The sequence below is a fragment of the Dipodomys merriami genome, unplaced genomic scaffold (assembly GCF_024711535.1).
Source record: "Dipodomys merriami isolate MVZ:Mamm:240054 unplaced genomic scaffold, mDipMer1.0.p SCAF_14, whole genome shotgun sequence".
NCBI classification, from domain to species: Eukaryota; Metazoa; Chordata; class Mammalia; order Rodentia; family Heteromyidae; genus Dipodomys; species Dipodomys merriami.
Genome location: NW_027202715.1, coordinates 10,258,761 through 10,281,556, shown reverse-complemented (window position 1 = coordinate 10,281,556; position 22,796 = coordinate 10,258,761). Strand labels below are relative to the sequence as shown.

Sequence of the window (22,796 nt, the reverse complement as noted above, 5' to 3'; positions counted from 1 at the left end):
GAAAACATAAATAAACAATCACAGGAAGTTTGAATAGAGCTGATGTCAGTGGCTCATGCTTTATAACCCTAGCTACTTAAAAAGCTGAGATTTGAGGATCCTGATTGTAAGACAGCTGGGCAGGAAAGTGTTTGAGACTTATCTTCAATTAGAAGAAAGTCAATAGAAAAAAGTCAGAAGTGAAACTGTGGTTCAAATTATAGAGTGCTAGCTGTGAGCAAAAATTACCAGGGACAATGTCCAGTACCTGTGTTCAAGCCCCAGGACAGGCACACACACAAAGAAAAAGGAGACCAAAAACAATGTTTACAATTTAAGAAAAATGGCCAGACCTGGGATTTGTCTCTTTATGAGAAGATATTGGCTAACGTCATGAACCTTATTATCATTTACATTTCAGAGGTTCTTGGATTATCTCTCCACAAACCTAAAATGTACAAAACTATTTTCCCCCCCACAAAATCACTTTGTTCTTCCATTTTCACTGAAAATTCCCTGTTAAATGAAAGGCAAATGAGACCAGAGGTACATGACTAAGAATATATGTCTAGCTTCACCAGATGCAGCTGGGGAGACTCACTTAGGAAATGAGAATCAAGGTTTCTCTCCACAGACTGAGAACTTACCTGAAGTAAAGATGCGAATCAAGTGATAAATTCATGTCTTAGTGTTTAATTAGCAATAGGGGGAGACATCTCATCAAACAAAATGCAGATATAACGGAAGTAACTTTCTTAGAACAGTAAAAGACACATATCTAGTATATTCCCTGAACCCATCATCCTCACAGAGCATTGGCTCCCATCTTGAAATGGTTTCATGGAAGATAAAGCTAATACACACACTCCTTAAAATGACAATTTTCTTTATCAGAGGCACAAGACATTGTTTCTCATTAATTTTTTAAATGACAATTGCAAATGTGCTACTGATCACTTTATGTGTTTCTGTATTATTTACATTTTTCACTTAAAGGATGCTCAAAAGTATAAAAACTATTAGGGGGAGTTTTTTTCTTAGATTTAATGTGTACAATTTGCATATTTGGAAAAACTAACAGAGTCAAGGCATTTCTCTCTAATGATATTAAACATACACACAGCGGTCATTGGTGAATGTGTAGAGATTTTTTTTGAGGTGAGTTTATATATTCTTTCATTTGTTTTACTTTGAATCAATGTATCTATTCTCCAGGACCCAAAATTAGGTTATGCAGAATAAAGCTTAAATATCAACCTTTATACTTCCTTTGTGAATTCAGCTCCTATAAAGATATTGCACCCAAGGATTTCCTTGTCATTGAGTTTTTGATACATGTGTTTGTTGTGTGCTTTATGTAATTTTTAAGCCCTTTAATTGAAGTTAGTTTTTTAAAAGATAGCATCAGTATAGAGAATAGCTGTCTTAGAAGTTAATCAGACTTCTAAATATGTCTATCAAGAGTAAGGAAAAAATGTGGAGTTCTTTTTTAACTCCAATTCAATTTTGAAAACTACTCCACAGAACACTTACAATGTTTAAACACAACGCAAGTGAAAGCTACCATCTTCTATGTAAATAGTTTAAGGTTTCACATTGTTTTATTGAAAACTAAGAAGAAATCAGACTTTGGGATCTTGACCAAAGCAGATCATATACAAAAGAATGAATCACTAGCCAGGAGGATATTGGAAGAGCGTGTTTATATTGGTTTGTCAAACATAGCAATTACAACCAAAGTTAAATCAGCAAGTAAACCCCAGCAAATTTTGTGTCTATACTAACGACAAAGTTAGGATTACTTTCTAACCATACTGGGAGAGTAGCTCCAGAACATTTATTTATGCTTAGAAAATTCACACTAAAAATTTCAGAGGCACCAGGCATGATGGTACTACCTGTAATCTTAGCATTCAGAAGGCAGAAGCAGAAAGAGTTTGAATTTGAGGTCAACCTGAGCTACATAGCAAGGCTCTATAGTGTGTGTGTGTGTGTGTGTGTGTGTGTGTGTGTGTGTGTGTGTGTGTGTGAGTGTGTGTGTGTGTGTGTGTGTGTGTGTGTGTGTGTGTGTGTGTGTGTGTGTGTGTGTGTGTGTCGGTCCTGGGGCTTCAACTCAAGGCCTGGGTGCTGTCTCCAAATTTTACTATTGAAGGCTAATGCTCTACCACTTGAACCACAGTGCTCTTTCTGGTTTGGAGGGTACTTGATTGGAGATAAAGAGTCTCAAGGACTTTCCTGCCTAGTTGGCTTTGACCCACGTTCCTCATATCTGGGCCTCCTGAGTGGCTAAGATTATAGACATGAGCCACTGGTGCTTGGCTTCAAGGCTCTGTTTTAAAAAGTAGTTAGGGTGCAAAGAATTGAGAATACCAATAAATGTCTTGTTTTATATACAAATATAGATATATATCCATATATATACAAACATACATACGAATATATGAACATATATCTATATTATATGTATATAAATTCCATATATATATATATATATATATGGAATCCATCTATTGCTTTTGTGAATGGAGAATATATTCAAAGTCTCATTTCTTGAAGCCTTTGTTTTAATAATAAATACTATTTCCTCCCTTCTTTTCTTTCCTCCTCTCCTTCACTCCTTCTCCCTCTTTCTTTGCTTCTTTTTTCTTTTTTCCTTTCTTTCTTTTTGTCTCTCTCTCTGTCTCACTCTTTTGTACTATCACTTGAATCATATGCTTTATTGCTTTAGTTTGTTTCTGTTATATAAGGTCTCATGCATTTGTTCAGGCCAGCTTTAATTCCCAATCCTCTGATCTCCACTGGAAGTACAGGCCAGCACCCCCATGCCTGGCTTATATTTTCTATAAAACATATCTGAAGCAAAATTTGACCACCAATTATTAACTTTTAGAATTATGTATTTTCTTAACCGTCTCTTCTTTAATAGTATCTTTCCTAGCTAAATTTATCTTTAATATAACCAGAAAACAATCCCATTGTTCTTTCAGAAGTAAATGTGCTATCGTGTTAGTCTTAGCCACAGATGGAAAATACAAGTCCCAACAGTTGTTTTTAAGACTCCATGAGATAGACTTACAGGTGTTAATTGTTTTTTTTCAGAGTTATGTCAGAATGACTGCATGGTAAGGTTGAGATCCTCAGTTTGGAAGGAAAATCAAAGATGAACTTGGTCCTCTACCCTTATTTGACAGATAAGGCCATGGAACTATTGCCAGTTAGAACTTAGGAGTTTTCACAAAGACAACTCTCAATATAAAGATTTTCTGCTTCATGTCAAACAATAAGAGAATACTTCTTATCACACAATTCTTTCACAGGGAACAATATGCGTGCAATCAATACAGGTATTCATTACAAACAATTATTAGAGGACTATAAGTCTGCTCTCTTGTTATTCAGATTGTGTCTAGTCACTCTGCAATTATTTTTGCTGGGGTATTTAGCATTAGCATTTAATATATTCTTCCCATCTACACACACACACACACACACACACACACACACACACACACACACACACACACACACACACACGCTATTCTTACTGGAGTTTCAGCGGGCACCAGAGGTTAAAAAAAAAACACCTATGTAGGCACCTATGGAAGAAGATAAGGTTAAATTGTAAAAAAAAAAAAAAAAAAAAAAAAAAAGAACACTGGAGACCATTATACAGTGTAGAGAGAGCAATCATTTACACCCATCATTTCTAAAAGAGATTTCAGCAGATTTACCCTAGGGTCGAACTCCAAGATATTTCTGCTTTCTTCAGAAATGGAAATGCCTATCTGACTGAAATATTGCCAATTCGTCTGACTGCTACATGTCTTGGCCTTCTATTAGACAATCACTTTGACACCTGTCCAGTTAAGCAAAAATAAAGCCAGAGAAACAATCACTTTAATTTACATACATACAGATGTATATTGTAGATATAGGTAGGGTTTCTTTAGGGAAGAGATTGTTAAACAATAATTTCAACTTTAAAGAATCAATTTCGTCCTTTATCCTCAATATTTCTTTAAAAGGGAAAGAGAGAATGAAAAAGAAAGGAAGAGATAAAGCTTATTCTAAGCTATAATGTCTCAGAGCACATTGAGATGCATTGGAACTGAGGAAGCTTAGAAATCATGTGCTGGTCTTGCCTGGATACAGACTGAATATCTGAAGATAATATACAAAAACAGTGTACACATGCTATCCATTGAAAACACTTGTATTGAGTCTATTTGACTGAAGAAGAATAAAAAGTATTCTTTATATATAAAACGTTTCCCAGATACCAAAAGATCAAATAAAAATCCCACCCCTTCTGCTGTTTTCCTAGTTTACTATATACGCATTTGAGGAAATATTTCATAGCACTTTTCTCAGGTTTACTGGGCTGGAATCAAAGGGATCGACCATCCCCTGCCACACACACACACACACACACACACACACACACACACACACACACACACACACACACACACACACACACACACAGAAGAAGGGAGTCATGGTTTCTTGTAGCACCATATGGCAGGATAGGTATAGAGGGATGGCTGTGGATGTCAGCTTCTGGTGGAGAACTTCACTCTTGGAAGCCATAGCCATGGCTTCTGAAATTGTAGCTGTCCCTCATTTGAGAAGTCAGTGGGCATTTTAAACTCAGCTAGGTCCTTCCATTCTTTATCCTCCGACAAAGAAAGAGTGCCACTTATTGGAGATGTAGTAAATTTACCTTAACCTATAGCAAAGTAGATAGATTACTTCATGGATGTAGGGAAGGGAATCAAGGAAGACAACTGTGATAGTAATTCTTCAATATTGTTTCTATTTCTTTTGCAACATGGGATTGGTCATATTTTGAATGATAGCACTCTATAATTTTACTAACAATTTAGAATGATTTATGTTTTATTGTTTTGTTTTAGTTTTAACCACCACATATGAGGCTGGTATTTTGGCTTCTGCTTGTAATCCTTGCTACTCAGGGGACTGAGATCTGAGAAGCACAGTTCAAAGCCAGCCTGGGGGAAAAAATCCATGCAACTCTTATCTCCAATTAACCACCAAAAAGCTGGAAATGGAGTTGTGGCTCAAGTGGTGGAGCACTAGCATTGAGAAAAACCTCAGGGACAGAGACAGGACACTGAGTTCAAGCCCCAGGACCAGCACAAAAATTAAAATAATACACAACAAAGAAACAAGAATGAAGTTGTCATGGACAGGCCTTCCTGGTGTTGGATGATTGTGATACATCTTAACATGACACCATTTTGGGGATACCCATCTCTTTACTTTTTGCACACTTGCCAACACTATCTTTCTCAAATTTTTCCAAAGAGAAAATACTTTAAAATAACAACTTTGATGATCTAAACAACAAAATTTTGTATTTCAAATTTACAATATTGCCGTTGTATTCCAAACAACAAGATTATAAGGGGACAGCTAATAAATACCACATAATCTTTCACTAAATGTAAAGTGTACTTTGACTGAAGTGTTTTAAATATGTAAGACCTTGATTAAAAATAAAATAGTGCCCTTTCTTTTCCCTGGATGGTATTTTGGTTATTATTAGTGCATTTTTCACAAAGAACAATTACTCAATGCATTTTTAACAGAAATAACTTCACCCCAAGTTTTTGCTGATTGATTCAGAATGCATTCCCTTTTCTGTGGACTATGAATCTTCCACAAAGAAATGTTAACCAAGGTTTTTATTTCCCCAAACTACAGTAAAAGAAATCTTTTATATACTTTCAAATACTGTGCCTTTTTATTTAAAACAGTATAACATAACAACTCAACACCACCAATAATTGGAAAAGGACTGAGCATGTGAACACTAGTTTTCTCGAATGCTCTGTGAAAGTAAATAAAACAGACAAATTGTCAGGAGAGGTTTCAGTTCACCTTAGCAGTGGTAAAAATATTGCTTTATTCCAAATGAACATACAACACAATTGACTTTTGTTGGAAAAGGGTTTTTTTGTGAACTGAATAGTCTTGGGCTTTTTTATTTCAACAATTTTTTCTTTCTGTTTTAATCACCAATGTGTTGGTCCCCACAGCGTAGACTCATTAGAAAGGAAATAGGAATGAGGATGATGAGGAAAAAAATAGTTAACTCTCAATTTGATCATTGGCTTTTGTGAATAATTTGAAGAGGTCGGGTTCAAAATAAACACACATCCTCCATTAATTCATTTGTGATACTGATATTGCCCGTAAGCCAAAAGTTGTTCCTTTCAAAAGTATTCACATCAGAAAATGGTCTAGACAGTGTCAATCATTTTAAAGGGTCCATCATGCAAGCAACCTGCATTTAAGAGCTCACTAACCGAATTTTATATTTAATGGAAAATTTTTAAGTGAAAAGTTTCAAAACAGAATTTTTTTTCTGGAATATTGGATTCCCTGATGTTTCAGAACAAGTTTTATCAAGCTAAATACACACACATGCACACACAGACACGCAACGAACACATGTGCTAAGAGCATCTGTGCTCGAGTGAGCAGGCACACACGCATTTGCATCCCGCTCACACAGGTGCACACACGCACACATGCACACACACGCGCTCGCACACACACACACATACACACACACACACACACACACACACACACACACACACATTGAGAAATGCTCCTTCAGAGCTTCTAAACACTCTCCAAGAAAAAACATTTCCTATTAGCATGATTTTAGTGACACAACATTACGATTTTTTTGTCTCTTTTTCTTTAGTAATTTCATCCCTCCCTCTGAGGTTCTGTGCTTTCCGATTTCAGAGGGAGATGACACAGAAGAGTAGTTAAGACTGCCCCCCCAAGACTCCATCTCTATCTTCCTCCTCATTCTGTTCCCTGTGCCATTCTTCAAAAATCAAATACAGAACTCTACATCTTCTGGACATGACATACCTGTGATGAGGGTGTTGAATGAGTAGAAATTTAGAGGCTGGGAATGGCAAGGCAAATGGCTAATGGCCACCTGCTGGCATGTCCACTCTCATGATACAGCTTGTCTCTTTGAAACTAGGTGAGTACCAGTGCCATGCTGTGTGGACACAGGCACTGAGGGGCTTAAGGGCTGAACTGCCCACTTCTAAATAACCAAAGAGGACAAACTGAAACTGGGATTCAGAATTCTACCCAAAAGCTTCACTGGTAAGCTTTATCCCTCCTGAAACATTTCTTTCCCTTTAAAAAAATATTTTGTTAAAAAACACTATGATATGAGGGCGATAGACTATTTGGTTTCTTCTAAGTAGATGCTCTTAAATTAATGCATATAAATAATTTTGCTTTTAATTTCCTCTCTTTCCTGTTGAGTGAAGCATCGAATGCACAGATTCCTACATCTCAAGTCACTTGGTCAATGAAGAGTCTCTTTGTATTTCATTCCTTAAGACAAACTGTGCCTCTCGTTCTGATTTGGCCGTGGGACTCAGGGGGAGAAAGGCTGTGTTTTCGCTCGCACTGTCCTCGATGTCTACGCTGGCCAGTTCGTAGTCTTCTGACCTTCTGGCATCAGTCAGAATTCGGATCTGCTCCTGGACAGTCTCCAGCAATATTTTCACTTCTTGCTGTTCTGCTATAAGACAATCGCTGACAGGAATACTCACATTGACAATGTCAGCTGAGTAGGAGTTTTTGCACCATTTGATGCTTTTGACTTCAGAAATCCCTGGCATTTGCATGCAGGTTTCTTCTAGACCCACGGAAGGGATAATGGGCACAGAGCTGGCCCTTGTGGATGGGTATCCCACCAAGTCCTTTTGATCCAAGCTATTAAAATAGGGGTTTGTGTCCCTTGAAGGCAGTTGCATATTTATTGATGTATTTTGTTGGGTTTTTAAACCATTGGATGTATACCTGCAAGAGAAAGAAAGTGTCACACGTTTTGCTTTCCACCAGGCTGCTGTTGAGCCACAAAGCACTTTTCCACATGCACCAGCTCACTGAATTCTCAAAAGCAACCCCAAGAGACGGATATGCTCCCAAACTACACAGAGAAGTAAACTGAAGCTCAGATCAGTGAAGTGACTTGCCCAAGGTCACACAGAAAATAAGTGACAGACTGAGACTCAAACCCAGATCTTCTTACTTTAAATCCAGGGGTCTTTCAACACACCACAGCTGTATAGGCAGGTGGGATATAGTCTTCCTGACCTCTATCCTAGAATACAAAGTAAATGGGGGTTGAGCAGGTAAGTGTGGCCTTCCCATCCTGACAAACAGGATCCCATTATGGCATTCTTCTACTCCAGGAACTCGACCACCCTCTCAGCCCCAAGTTGTCCTCACACACATGGTGTGACCTCTGAATTGGAGACATTCAGTTGGCACAGGCACTACAATCTAGAGATTTTTTTCTGTTTTGCATTGATTTTAGAGGATGCCATTCCAATCGCTTTTGTTATTTTGTCCGTTGGGACATGCACTACCACCCCCAAGCCCCTTGTTAAGTGTGAGAATGGGAACGGGAAAGACACAACTCCTCCGTCTGCCCAAATTGGCTAGTAAAACACTCTTCCAGGAGCACTTTGCCTCCTGTGCTTTTTGTAGTCAAGTGAGGGAGTTCACTGGTACACGGTGAGACATTGCTGAGAATATCAATGTAATTTGAAGATGTTAGAAACTGTCTAGTCTCCTTCTTGGCTGCTCAGGGTTGGTGATTACTTTTCCCCTTTGTCTGTGCACCAGAAAATTGGAGAGTTGTATCCTTGAGTTATAGAAAGATGGTTTAGGGAGATTTGTACAGTAGATTAGATTCTATTTCTTAGTGATTTACCTTTAAACATTAAATATTAATGTTAAAGTATAACTTAAATATCTCTAATCTCCATGCAATAAATTTCATCCTCTTGTCTTCTACTCTCATGGCAATAAAATGATGTTTAACATATGAAGAATAATTTCATTGAAGTGTGTTGCTTACTAAATAAAAGCATTTATTATGAGATTACACTAGGTAAAAACTCAAATTTGCCTTTCCACCAGGTTGTGAACAAAACCTATAATCCTAGCTACTTGGGAAGATAAGATCTGAGGATCATGATTCCAAAGCCCAGGCAGAAAAGTCCATGAGACTCTTATCACCAATAAACTACTTAGAAAAAACTGGAAATGTTCTGTGGTAAAATTCTAGCTTTGAGGAAAAGAATCTCAGGGACAACACTCAGGCCTGGCACAAACAACCAAATAAACAAAAACAAAAACAAAACCTGAGGTCTTAGTACCCATCTCTTCTTACTGTGCATTGAACAGAGTCAGCACTCAGTAAAACTAAATCTGACAATGCAGAGCGTATGGGAACAAATGTTCAATGTAAACACTCCCTTTGTAAACACTCCCTCATAAGATCCACTTTCAAACCTAATAACCACAGCCAATACTTGCATAGTACTTCAACAAAAAGCACTTCCACCTCCAATTATCTCATGGATAATGTTGAAAACACTACAGTAATGTACTCATTGCTTCGTAAGCAGGTAGAAGCTCCTATTTTGAAATGTGATGGTAATAGATTCAAATTCTTGCACATGGATCTAACACCATTTATAAAAACAAAGTTGGTTAAATATCTTACAGGATGTCTTTCATTTATAGTTCCAACTACTTGATGATATGGTATGTCTAAGTACAAAAGCAATTAATTCCAAACTTAAAATTATTCCTCTAATATTCCTGAGTGTTGAACTGCAGTTAGCTTTTGTGAGTTTCCAAAGACAGCTATTGGACACTTTGCTGGCAATAACTGGTATCTAAAATACTGCCAAGACATAAAGATGGGATTAAAACAATGAGGAATGTCCAAGATATGACTTAGCTTTGAATCAGACATAACTTCAAGCTTCTATACCATTATGTACCCTAGAATCACAGATGTTTGGCAGTGTCCCTTTAATTTTTCCAAACACTTAAAACTGAGGCCAGGTGGTAGTGTAGTTAATTGTTAAAACCCATGCTAACCATGCATGAGGCCCTGGGTTCAATCCCCAGTACCAGAACCAAAAAGAACTCATCAGTAATACTTTGGGTCTAATTTAATCAGTGCCTCTGTAGTCTTTGGCCAGATGCACAGAATATCCCTTATGTCTTTTGTACAAATATTTTGAGGAACCCAAAACTAGTATTTTAACAAGGAGCAAAATTTCTAGATGTGATTCTGACTTAGAAGATACTCAAAGTTATGTCACCCTTGAGAGTAAGCAACTCTTTCACAGGTTTGATACATGATCTTGCTGATCACTGACAGTACTACCAGTTTGTGAATAGCCCTCCTCTCATCATTACACACACACACACACACACACACACACACACACACACACACACACAAATCACAGATGCATTTTGTCTAGAACTGTGAGTGAAGAAGGACTCCAACAATTAGTCCCTTTATTTACTGCCTAGTAATTCAGGGGTCAAGGAATTTGTGTTTCTCTAGTTGACTATGAGACCCAGCTCATTATACCATTAGAACAAATAGACTAAACTGAGGAAATCCACCTCACTCCCGGAGGATACAATTAGCTATTTATTTGTACATAATGTGATTTTCTTCACATTCCCTTCCTGGGTTCTTGGTTTATTTAGTCAAAAAGGCCAGTATTCAATCTCAGCTATTTGACATGGAATATTGGCTACCACCCTAGGCTGGGGAGTTAAACTTTCCTCTTTTATGGGATTTGTCACTACATTTTGTATTGCCAGACATGATGACTCATGCCTGTAATCCTAGCTTCTCAGATCTGAGAAATAATGGTTTCAAGCTAGCCAAGGCAAGAAAGACCGGGAGACTCTTCTCTCCAAATAACTAGCCTAAAGACAGAAGTGAAGCTGTGCGCTCCAGTGGTACAGTGCTAGCCTTGAGCAAAAGAGTCCTCAGTTCAAGCCCAAGTATAAGCACATGATTTTTCCCTGAAATAATAACTGAAGTAAACTACAACAAGTTGTTAGCTAAGTGAAGTAAGAAGTTAGTTAGTATATTTTGGATCTCTTCTACATTTAAGATAGGAATCTCACTTTTGTGATTCTGTTCTTCTTGTGTCTATGCTGTAAGCAAAGGATTTTGATTTTTCTGACAAGCCCCATTTCAAAGTTCTGTAGGTTATTGCTATAGAAAGCAGGTTCTGGGTTCAAGTCGAGCAAGAATTTCCTACAAGGAGAGAAGTCATCTAAACTGGGACCCAAACTAGCAGACGGCAACCACATGTTTGGTAAGCAAGCAGCAGATGGCCAATGACTCTTGCAAAATCATTCACTCCCTCCTCCAGATTTGAAGAGGGCCTTTATCTGTGAAATTCTATTACCAATCCCATTTCCAGTCCAGAGAGACAAGTCAGTCCCCTGGGAATGGAAAATAGCTGTTTTTAAGAACTGAAAATGTGATTGCTCTCTGAGATCAGGAGTGCTGAACACCCAGAGACTTAGAATCACCATTTGTCAACATGGGGTAATATCACATACAGAGAAATGCATGTGGCCAGCCAGCTGGAGAAAATATTCCCAACCCAAAAGTGATTGAACCAAAACAAAATCTTCACCATGTCAGCACTAAAATGGATTCTCACAGGCACTAAAGAAAACAAAACACTGATGGAACATGCATTGGGAATCTCTGAGCCCTGGAAGCCATGCAAATGTATGGTTTGGGAACTGAGTTCAGCATAGGCTCAGAGTATCCTTTCACCTGGACCAATCAAAGGGACAGCCCTAATAGTACCCAAGAGAAAGAATGAAAATATCCATTTATAAAATCTCTCAATATAATTAAGTGAAGTAAGCCAGGCCCAAAGAAACATAGGTCCCATGGTTTCCCTTATTTGCAATATCGAGTATATGTCTGAGTCAAGCAGAAAAGGTCAGATAAGTTGATGTTAGGGAAATGAACCCTAAGATATGTACTCAAATGTTTTTTTTCTTTCATGCAATTGTTTCTAACACATTTATAAGATTATTTATTTGTTGATTTGTATATCCCTCCCCCACAGTATAACCCCTGCTTTCACTGTATTTGATGTCGGTATAATTTGTGGAAGGGAAGGGGAAAAACAAGTCATTTAAATAGGGATACAGGTGGACCCATTGCAACAATGAGATGTACACGTCATTATGTCAAAAACGAACTTTACAACTTTGGTTGGGGTCGGGGGAACAGGAAGGACTGGGTGGGGGGCCAGGGGGAGGATGGGAAGGGATGGAAAAGGAAAACAAAGGAGGAGGCTACAATGCGTGATAAGAAATGTACTCATTATCTTGCCTATGTAATTATAACCCTCTGTACAGTATTTTCACAAAAAAAAATCTCTCAAGCTGACGTTACCTTCATTCTTAGTGGTTGGGGCAGGGAGAGTAAGCATTATTGCTGACTTCTGAAGAAAAGTAGCTATAAAACATGATCAGTTATAATTACAGGTTCAAGGAAAGATTCTCCTTCTTATTTTGTTCAGAGAAAAGGCCAAGAGATATGCAAACTACTTCTTGACTTTCAGAATACATTTTGTACAATTTGACTGTTATGTTGAATTTCCAACTGTTTTCCTAAATCTGTATGAAATGCATTTTGCAATTGCTTCAACAAATGACAATGCCTAACCCTAGGCTGTTTGGGTCCTCTCTTCTAGTCTTTTAAGGAAATCGACACTGAGTTCTATCTGATAGAATACTGCTCCATTAATCTCATGTCCACCAGAAAAGAGTAAGGTGAGGCTCAGAACTACACCTTCTCCCAGCTTTGGCCTCTTCAGTTGGAATTATATAATCTGGAAAAATGATCCAGGTCAAGACTATACAGAAACCTGGCTTAGTTCATTCAGAAGGGAAAAAACCAGATGCAAACAGAGCCTAGCTTGTAATTTCTGGAGTAGGTAAACCTTGAGTCCATTGCTCCGGAAATCAATAACTTTACAACAATAATTATGACAGGAAACCAGTGATACTTCCACAGTTGCTATGTTTCACATGTAAGCACATACACATCTTATTTTTAAATAAAAATCTGACCAATAATCCTCAGGGGGGGCTTATGTACAATTTAAATTTAAAGTCAGATTTTATTCCCCCTCCTCTCTCTCTCTTTCTCTCTTTCTCTGTTTCTCTCTCTCTGTTTCTCTCTCTCTCCCTCTCTCTCTCTCACACACACTCACACACATACACACACACACACACATACACATACACATACATGCACACATTCACAAATAGTAAGGGGCAGGGATGCAATTAGAATTCCAGTAGGAACTGCCACATTTGATTGATTGTTTTAAGCCAATGTAAAAAAGTGATTACTAAAAATCATCTTGAACTATGCTCAGGGCCTTTGTCCATTGCAGGATGGGCATTTTTTGCACTCTACTGAGCAGCAGCTATGATTTCCAAAGCTGAGCTTTCCACACTGTGCCCTGAATACTTAAGAGAAACGAGCTCTTTGAAGTCATACTGTTGCTTTGTGCTCTTTGTATTTACTTAGGTTCAGTACTCAGAAATGTTTCATGGAAAAGGTGTGGTATCAATGTTATTGTTTAGGGTAGTCCACAATATAAGTCAGAAAATTAAGTAATTTTTTTCTACCTGGCTGATAAATCTCAAACACTTTGGTCCTTCTAAGAAACTTCTATTATTATTTTAAATCAAGCACACATTCTCAGTTGTTTCAGAAAGCATATAAAAATATATAGCCTAGAACATTCACACTTACTTTTTTCCTACCATCACAATTTCTTTTCAGTCTAACATTTGCCTAACACCTATTCTATCTTTGTGGAACAAAGATGGTCATAAACATAAACACAATTCATGAAAAAAAAATCAGTGAATAAAAAAAACCTCAAGAAATGTATAACTCAATTTAAATGAGTACATTCCTGACATCCTCCCTGAATTCCATTACTGTGAAGACCTACCCTTGACAAGGTATTGAATCCTGGTCTGGGATCCTTGATTCTTCGAGTTGCTGATATGCTGGTCCCACAATTCCTCCCAGCCTGCTACGGGGCGAGGGGGGTGTCCTTCTGAAGGTATTTCTATGAAGCATCCCACTTCTTTGTCCAGGGCTACAACAAGAGGATAGACTCCTGCTGGATTGAAAAGGAGACAAAACAAAACCAACAAACCAAAGAGATCATAGCAATAACCTCCAGGTGGTTGCTTGAATTTCTCAAACTTTGCATTTATCCCACCCTGCCCCCATATCCTCAATGTCCTGGCCCCAAGGCCCGTCCATGAGCATCATTTATGAGCTTGGCTGGGATTAGGATATGCCCACTTCACTCTCCTTGTGGAGACACTGAGACAAAGAGAAGTACCTTTGTTTCTGGCTTTCCAATTTAGAGTACTGCTGATTAAAGTAACTAGCTTTCCAGACAGAGTTAAGAAACGGGTTTAAGGAATTCTCAAGATTCCAATTCCTACCCCTGATTATTCAAGCCATATAGCTGTCTCTCTAATTGGAATAAAAATGGCCTTATTAGACTCTGAAAAGAACGAAACTCAAGGAAGCCCAGAAGGGATTTATGGAAAATTTTTCATTTCTTAGTGATAGAATAAACAAACCTCACTTTAATTGGCATTCTTTTCTTAACATATGTGATAAATTCTCAGTTCACTGTCCCCAGATTTTCATCAATCTCAAATAACTAAAGTACTTTTTTCCTTCAAGTTTTCTGTTAATAAGCATTGGGTGAGATATTTCATTTGTTACATAGATCTAAAATACTCAAGTTAACTGTGTTTCTACCAGCAGAGGTCAAAAGACAAAGTGAAAAGACAAAGTGAGATTTGGCATAAACTCTAACAAACTGGAAACCTCTCATGTGGATTATCTAATGATAAAAGAACTAGACTCAACAAAAAATTGACTGCTACTTTGACTCAGTATATCTTCTGTATTGATTTCTACCTTTACCCTAGTGAACTGACTGGTGAGAATTTTGTTCACTAGTAGATATAGCTAGTGATATTTTATGTGGTTAAACTGGATCAGTCTTATCTGCACAGTACATGAAGTAAGAATTGTATGTCCTATTTGCATTGTCTGAAAAATACCACTATCTTCATGTTAGCAAAGATGGAAATCCTTCTCAAATTTTCAGTTAGTATATTCTAGGGTCTAGTCTGGCAAGATTAATTTTGTCATTTTTTTTCTCCCAACAATATCAATTATTTCTGCTACTTCGTAAATATAAGATAAACTTGGAAAATAATATTTAAAGTGAGCATTTGAGAACTTCACATTTGCGTACTAGCAGCCACTTTCCTGGGTTTGTCAAAGTGATGGATAATGCTGTATGCTTCTCAGAAAATATTAGCTTCTTGAATTTGTGCAAAATAAACAAACCTCACTTTAATTGGCATTCTTTTCTTAATAACAGTATACCTCAGTTCTTATCCTGATACTTCTTGCATATCAAGACTCCAAATACCTATTAAGAGAGTCAAATAAGCCAAAACACTGAAGGAACAGCTGTTTTGTTACTATTTCTCCTCACTTCTAATCTATGTTTCCATGTATGACCATCATGGAAAATTAAGGTATCTGCACAGAAATCTCAGCTGTGAGCATGAACAGAAACTTGATACTGGGATACATACTTGCAATCGAGTATTGGAGAGAAATAAATGTCTTTTCTTATAAAAAAAAAGTGCTTCAATTCAGGGCTTGGCCACTATCCCTAAGCTATTTTACTCAAAGCTGGTGCTTTACTACTTGAACCATAGCTGCACTTACAGATTTTTTGGTAGTTAATTGGAAAGGAGAATCTCATGGATTTTTCTGCCTGATTGGCTTTGAACTGAGATCCTTATATCTCAGCTTCTGGAGTAGCTAGGATTAAAGGTAGAGGCCACCAATACCTGGCATAAATTCCTTTTCATTTGAGAACATTTTATAACTTAAATGATGTTATCAGTGTTTGGCAGAAAAAAAATTAAGCTAAAAGGCATGAAGTTGCTACTGCCCTGAAAAGGTCAAGAAGAGGAACATTGAGTATTATAAGGACAAGGTCAGCTGGCAGGCTCTCTTTTCTCTGAAGATCCTCATACTGAGGCAATCGAGCAGAGAGAGAGTGGGGGAGGGACAAAGTGCTACTCTTCTTAATTTCCTCTCATGTTTCCATGTCTTGCCTCTGAGCCAACATGGGCTGGAAGACACACAGCTCTTCAGGAGCATATGGCTCAGTAAAGAAAGTTACAGGCTATGTGGCAGGGTCTAGTGAAGATTGTGGCCAAAGAAGCTTCCAGTATCATGCAATAATTAAAGCAGATAAATTATGCAAGCATTTAGAATGTAGCCTGGCACATAGTAGCCTATAAATCCAATAAAAATTCCTCTGCCACAACAGGCAACATGTGATCATCTCACATCATGATGGAAAACCTGACCATGTGCTTTTTATAAGTGTCAGATGCCCCAAGATATATTGCATTAAAAATGACATGCTTTAATAGATTTCTTTCTTAAGTAGGTGGAATTTAGGACAGAACATTAGAAATAGTGGCTTTGAATTAATGTTTGGTTTATAAGTAAGTTATCTAAATGAGTCATGAGTCATATTCTTGGTGCCCCCCCCCAAGAAAAACAATTCTTCGTAACTCACTGAACTGTCATAACTACTACGACTGCATGATGTGGTGACCTGTCTAAAACATAGTTCTGCACCTAAATCATTGATCAATCAGCTATTCAGGCTTCCTAACCAGGTGGCATTCAGGAAATCATGGAGCAGTTAGCAGGCTGTATAAATCAGTGACTGGGTTATCAATCACACAAGCACTTAAAATCTATGGCATGTTTTACAAAACAAGAACCATCATATATTACCCTATAATTTCCAAAGTTCTAAAGTGCACTTTATAAATCAACCCTTGCCTATCTATTGGAACACAATGTAAGTCAACAGATACTGCCATGTCATTGAGCCAAACAATAAAGAAAGGGTCTTAAAAATGACCTCTTTTCAGCTTCCAATGACCTCTAGAAATCAAATCCAAACGAGCACAGGAGGAATGTACACACAGACCAGAATTGGGTTTAAGGATGCATCAGTTCATACCCATTAGAAGCTGTTAAGTTTTAAAAACTTCAGCTTTCAAATATTTATGGCATGATAGGGTATGGGAATAATGTAACATTAAAAACCCTTTTACTTGACTGGGTGGAATTCTACTTTAACATATGTTATAATCAGCAGGGGGAAAAGAATGTTTTCATGAAAATATTCATCTTGCAAAAGGCTGACAATTTTCGAGATATTTCCCCAATTAAGATGACTTCTATTAGGCTCTGGGAGATGAAATGCTCTTTTCACAGTGAAGTGTTCTGTAGAGGCAACAAATGGTACAACCCAAAACTTAAAAATAGCTAGAACAGCTATCCAAAAGCCACACATAATTCAGCCTTAAATTGAAGACTGAAAATTGCAATGTACATGTGGCCAGGAATAGGGCATTTCTTCTCCAAAGGCTGACAGAGAGGGAGATGGCCATCTCCTATGACAAAGTGTGCTGCATTTTGGCACACAAAGTATTGGTATATGGAAATGAGGGTCAACAGAAGTGGTCCTTAAGTACTTCTGTTCCAGTCTGTTATTGCCTAATTAGCATGTCTGGATGAACATGTGAGCATTTCACCTCCATAGTTCCTAACCATTGGTTTCACCATTAACTCTAAATTTAGTCTCATGAGAAGACTTTTTAAAAACTTTAATTATGAACCGTTTTAGGATATGTATTTGTAGTCTGAGAAAAGGAAACTTCTGTCTCTGGAGAAGTTGGACAAAGATTGAGGATGTACGTGTAGACATACACCAGCCATGTCAGTTCAAGCATTAGTCCCAGACTCTAACACTTGGTTTGGAAGAGATTTCCTTTCCCTTGTGGAGAACAAGACATGATTTTGCACATGGAAAAAGAAAACAGGATGGAGAAGATGTTGAAAAATAACAGGTTCCGCTCCAGAGTAGCATAAAATGTATCAAATATTTTTTTTAAATTTTATATTGTTGTTTACCCTCCAACCCCAGCCTGCCCACCACCAAGAGCCAAGTTCTATTTCAGCTTGCAAAAGAATGACATTGTATTGAGATCAGATCTTGCAGGCCCAAAGAAAAGATTGAACAGGACTTTTCCTCTAGAAAATTTTCTTTGGTATGGACCCTGTTGGAAGGAGCAACTCATAGCACTGCCTAGGGCAGAATTCAACATTAACAATGCAGATAGCGCTAGGTAGACTAGGAAAACTTGTCATTTTATATTTCACAGAATGCAACCATTCACTGTGCCCCAGTGTGAAGGCTTCCCTCGGGCACTTTGAGGGGCAGTGCTGTCCACGGGGGAAGCTGGTGTCTTTGATTTACCTGTCACAAGCTGCTTGAACATAGCTTCCATGAAGAGCCACAGAAGAAGCACCCTGCAGCCATTCCTGGCCACCTGTGTCCAGCAAACACCTAGTGTGAAGTCGCCCACTGCCACTGCGATTAGCTACCTGTACCTGTGATGTTTGACAGGTTGGCTTCCTCTGTCTGGAGAAGGGACCTCAGGGAATGACTGGGGGCTGGAAAAACTTGACTCCATCATTTTCTCCAGTGCAGTCACAGGATGCCTTTCCGTCTTTGAGTACTGTGGGAAATCACAAACAGAGTTGAGCTTGTTGGTTTTGAGTGGAGGGCTAAGAAGAGGAGAGCTAGGAATGGAGACGCTCTTGGAATGTTACTTTCTCCTGGGCACCTGGCCAGGAAAATGGGAAACAAGAAAATATGAAGTCCATCTTGTTTATCATGCATTGAGTATGTACCCTCATCTCCAAACTTTCTCTGGGATTAGATAAGGACAATCAAAGATAGTCCTTTATTTGGAATGCTGAATCTGTCTTCTCATTTCTATCTGCAACCACAGCAAACTGAATAACAGCCAGAATACACTTGTGAGAATAATATATTCCTTGTAAAGTTTATATTTTTTTAAAAAAAAGAAGCAAATGAGCAGGACACTGATGGCACATGCCTGTAATCCTAGCTACTCAGGAAGATGAGATCTGAGGACTGAAGTTCAAAGCCAGCCTAGTCAGGAAAGTCTGTGAGACTCTTATCGCCAATGAACTTCCAAAATGTCAGAAGTAAAGCTGGGGCTCAAATGGTAGAGTGCAAACTTTGAGCAAAAATTCTCAAGGATAGCGCCCAGGCCCTGGATTCAAACCCAGAACTGGTGCACGCACATAAAAATTTGAATTACTGGCTTGAGTAATAGTAATAATAATACAGGTACAGTGCATAACCTTTTATAGCATTCTGAGAATTATGGGAACATTGAATATGAATATCTGTCCTCCGGGGTCTTATGCTTTTCTCTTTCAGTCTATTACCAGGTGATTACCATGTCTTGAGAAAATTTTTCAACATTTCCCCTTTATAGTTCCTAACCTTTGGTTTCACACTTGACAAAGGACAGAGGTCTAAAGAAGCCTTCTGGAGATGATACCTTTAGCAAACCTAAGGGAAATGTCACATGATGTCTCAGGGAAGCAGCAAATGTCAAGTTGAACAATCTCTGGATACTTTGGACCTGAGCCTGCAGAAAGGGGCAACAAGTCTCAGCTAGAAATTCTAGCTGAGAACTTCCCTCAGAAATGGCACTTTTAGACTGCTAACCAAAGAGATTTTGGAATCTGAATAATCAATATCTCACTTTTATCAGGACAGAGATTTTAAGTATTATTCTCAGCAACCATGAAACTAAAACTCACTAGACTTTTTCTTTTCATTCCCATAGCAAAGAAGTTCATAGAGGAAGTCTAGACAATAATGTAGAAAGAAAGACAAGTTGAAGTTAAGCAACCTTTAGAAATCTATAGATAGCATAATGAAATCTCTTGTTAGAAAGGTTGAAAAATGAATGAGAAAATATTCAACAATGTATTGAAAACAGGTAAAAGGAAGGGTAGCTTAGTAATACAGATGACACTTCATGACATGTCCTTAAGCTGGGGATGTGGCTCAATGGTCAAATGCTTGTTTATTACAAATGATGTCTTTGGTTTGGTTCCAATAATTGGACTAAAAAGGGAGGATGTTTTATAGCTCTGTGCGTGTGTGTGTGTGTGTGTGTGTGTGTGCACGCGCACGCCAGTGCCCAGTACTAGGGCTTGAATTTAGGGCCTGAACATTGTCCCTGAACTTTTTTTTGCTCAAGGCTGGCACTCTACCACTGGAGCCACAACTCTACTTGTGGATTTTTGGTGGTTAAATAGAGATAAGAGTCTCAAGGACTTTCCTGCCTGGGCTGTGAACTGTGATCCTCAAATCTCAGCCTCCTGAGTGGCTAGAATTACAGGTGTAAGCCACTGGCATGTGGCTATGTTATAGCTTTTTAAGAATTCTCAGCTGGGCACTAGGAGCTTATGCCGGTATTCTTGAGGACAAAGAGGCTCAGGGACCATGCCCACGCCCTCTGAGTTCAAGCTCCTGCACCGGCCAAATAAACAAAATAAAATAATGTTCTCTTAAGTGTCAGAAAAGAACATATGCACACATACATTTTAAACTAAGAGACATATCCAATCAATTGGTAGGTTGCCTACAGTCTCATGTTGTATGAATTCCAAGGATTACATAGTAAATAAGAATGAGCAGAGAAGAAAAAGATATACAACTTTGGTCAATATTAGAAAAATATGAGACTGATCTTGGACTTTAAATTCAATAAAGAATGATCTCTTTGATTAACAGAAAATTCTTTATAAGGCTAGGTATGCAAATTTACTCATAACTTTAGATAGAAAAAAATTTTTGGAGGCTCAAAACATGGAGACATAGAGTGACATAATTTATGCTAAGTTTAATTTACTACCAATCTAACTACCCCAAATAGCAAATAATCATTAAACCAGAAATACAAATTTGAACAAATATTTGATAATTTCTTGCAAAACTGGTCTTTTTTTAAATACCATACAGAGGGGTTACAATCACATGATCAAGGTAATGAGTACATTTCTTATCAAGCATTGTTACCTCCTCCTTTGTTTCCCCTTACCATCCCTTCCCATTCCCATTCCCCACCCCCCCACCCCCACCAAAATTGTAAAGTTCGTTTTTCGACATAACGACTTGCACATCTCATTGTTGCAATGGGTCCACCTGTATCCCTATTTAAACAATTTGTTTTTCCCCTTCCCCTCCCCAAATTATACCAACATCAAACATAGTGAAAACAGGGGTTATACCGTGGGGGAGGGACATACAAGGCAACAAAGAAATATCTTATAAATATGTTAGAAACAATAGCAAGAAAGAAAAACCATTTGAGTCCTTATCCTGGGTTTCACTTTGCCTAACATCAACTTACCTGACCGTTTCTGCTTTCTCAGACATATACTAGTTATTGCAAATAAGGGAAAACATGGGACTTATGTTTCTTTGGGCCTGGCTTATTTCACTTAATATAATTTTAGGTGGTAGAGCATTAGCCTTGAGCAAAAAGAGTTCAGGGATAGCACCTAGGCCCTCAATTCAAACCCTACAACCAATGAAAAATAATAATAAAGAAAGAAAAGAACTCTCCACTAGAGCAAAACTAGTCTTATAATTCAAAGACCGCACAGGAATTGAGAAAAAAATAAGAAAAGCAATAGTATAAATTTTGCAGACTGATACATAGTATCCTCATAGAAAAGTAGACTTCTTGCATTCTTTGTAAAAGAATGATGAACAGAGCACCGGTGTCTCAAATCTATAATCCTAGCTTCTCAGGAGAATGAGACCAAAGGACTGAGGTACAAATCCAGCCTCAGAGACAAACTTCATGAGACCCCCTTCTCCAATTAACCATTAACCAGTCAGAATAGAGGAGTGGCTACAGCAATGAAGCACATCCAAGCAAGCATGCCAAGCAATCTTGAGCAATTGTGAGTTCAAACCCTAGTACTACCCCTTACCCCTAAATAAAAAATAGGCAAAAAGAAATTCCAAGCACAATCTAATACATAAAAGATCCAGAAAATGTACAGTTGGTCCTATTTTTGTTGACAGACCAATCAAAAATAAGTTGCAAAAATTTTAATATATGTAATCTTTGATCCAAAATAATACTTCCCAGAATTCCATTAAGAAATTACTGCAAAAGTACTATATGAAATGATTCTAGGGTATACCAGTGATACAATTTCTCAGTTTTTAATAACCAAGCAAGACAAATATAAAAGAGAAACACTTGAAATAAAAGAAATGTTCACTAGTGTAGAGTTATTCAGAATAAAAGCAAGATACAAAAAAGTGTATACACAAAACTATTTTTAAAAATAAGAAAAGAATAGAATAAATACATGCACATATGTTGAATATATCTATATGTAGTTACACATTTTTCTTTATATATGTCTATATATGTCAACTTTTGTGCATATATGTACTGCTATACAATCACTCAGGATATAGATCATTTTTACACAAAACAAATTATTTTAAATAAATGACTAGCTGGGTGTTAAACTACTACAAAACAAAGTTCTGTCAAAGACTGATTGCATAAACAATGGTTCTCATAACATTATAACCAAGCTGAAACATTCCCATCTCCTCGTGAGCTTTTAATACAGTAAATAATGTAGCATGGGGCACTTGTAATGGTGTTGATGATGATAAAACATTCAGTCATGTGTAGTAGATAATATTTAATAATGATAATAATTATAAATGACTGTTACTGATTTCTATATATCCTATACCAAAGGACATATACCATACATCTAATTATTATTTTTGTCATTTTATTGAGGGTCTGGAGATTGAACTGTTGGCTTCACAAAGGCTAGTAAACCACACTAG

The 22,796-nt window shown here is 37.7% G+C and overlaps 1 protein-coding gene across 12 annotated transcripts in view; it reads right to left on the bottom strand.

Annotated features, from left to right (window-relative positions):
* Positions 1-690: 690 nt before the first annotated feature.
* Positions 691-22,796, bottom strand: part of Nrg3 (neuregulin 3) — a 1,039,983-nt gene continuing 1,017,877 nt past the window's right edge. For 2 of the 12 annotated variants that reach the window (XM_070020737.1, XM_070020738.1), the window contains exons 7-10: positions 18,467-18,594; positions 13,884-14,033; positions 8,081-8,152; positions 691-7,848 (exon numbers count right to left, since the gene is read on the bottom strand). In XM_070020737.1, coding sequence (XP_069876838.1) covers positions 7,341-7,848; positions 8,081-8,152; positions 13,884-14,033; positions 18,467-18,594 — 858 coding nt within the window. In that variant the 3' untranslated portion in view covers positions 691-7,340. Of the gene's footprint in view, positions 7,849-8,080; positions 8,153-13,883; positions 14,058-18,460; positions 18,595-22,796 lie in introns of all 12 variants that reach the window. The other 10 variants (XM_070020731.1, XM_070020734.1, XM_070020740.1 and 7 more) reach the window with 7 other exon arrangements.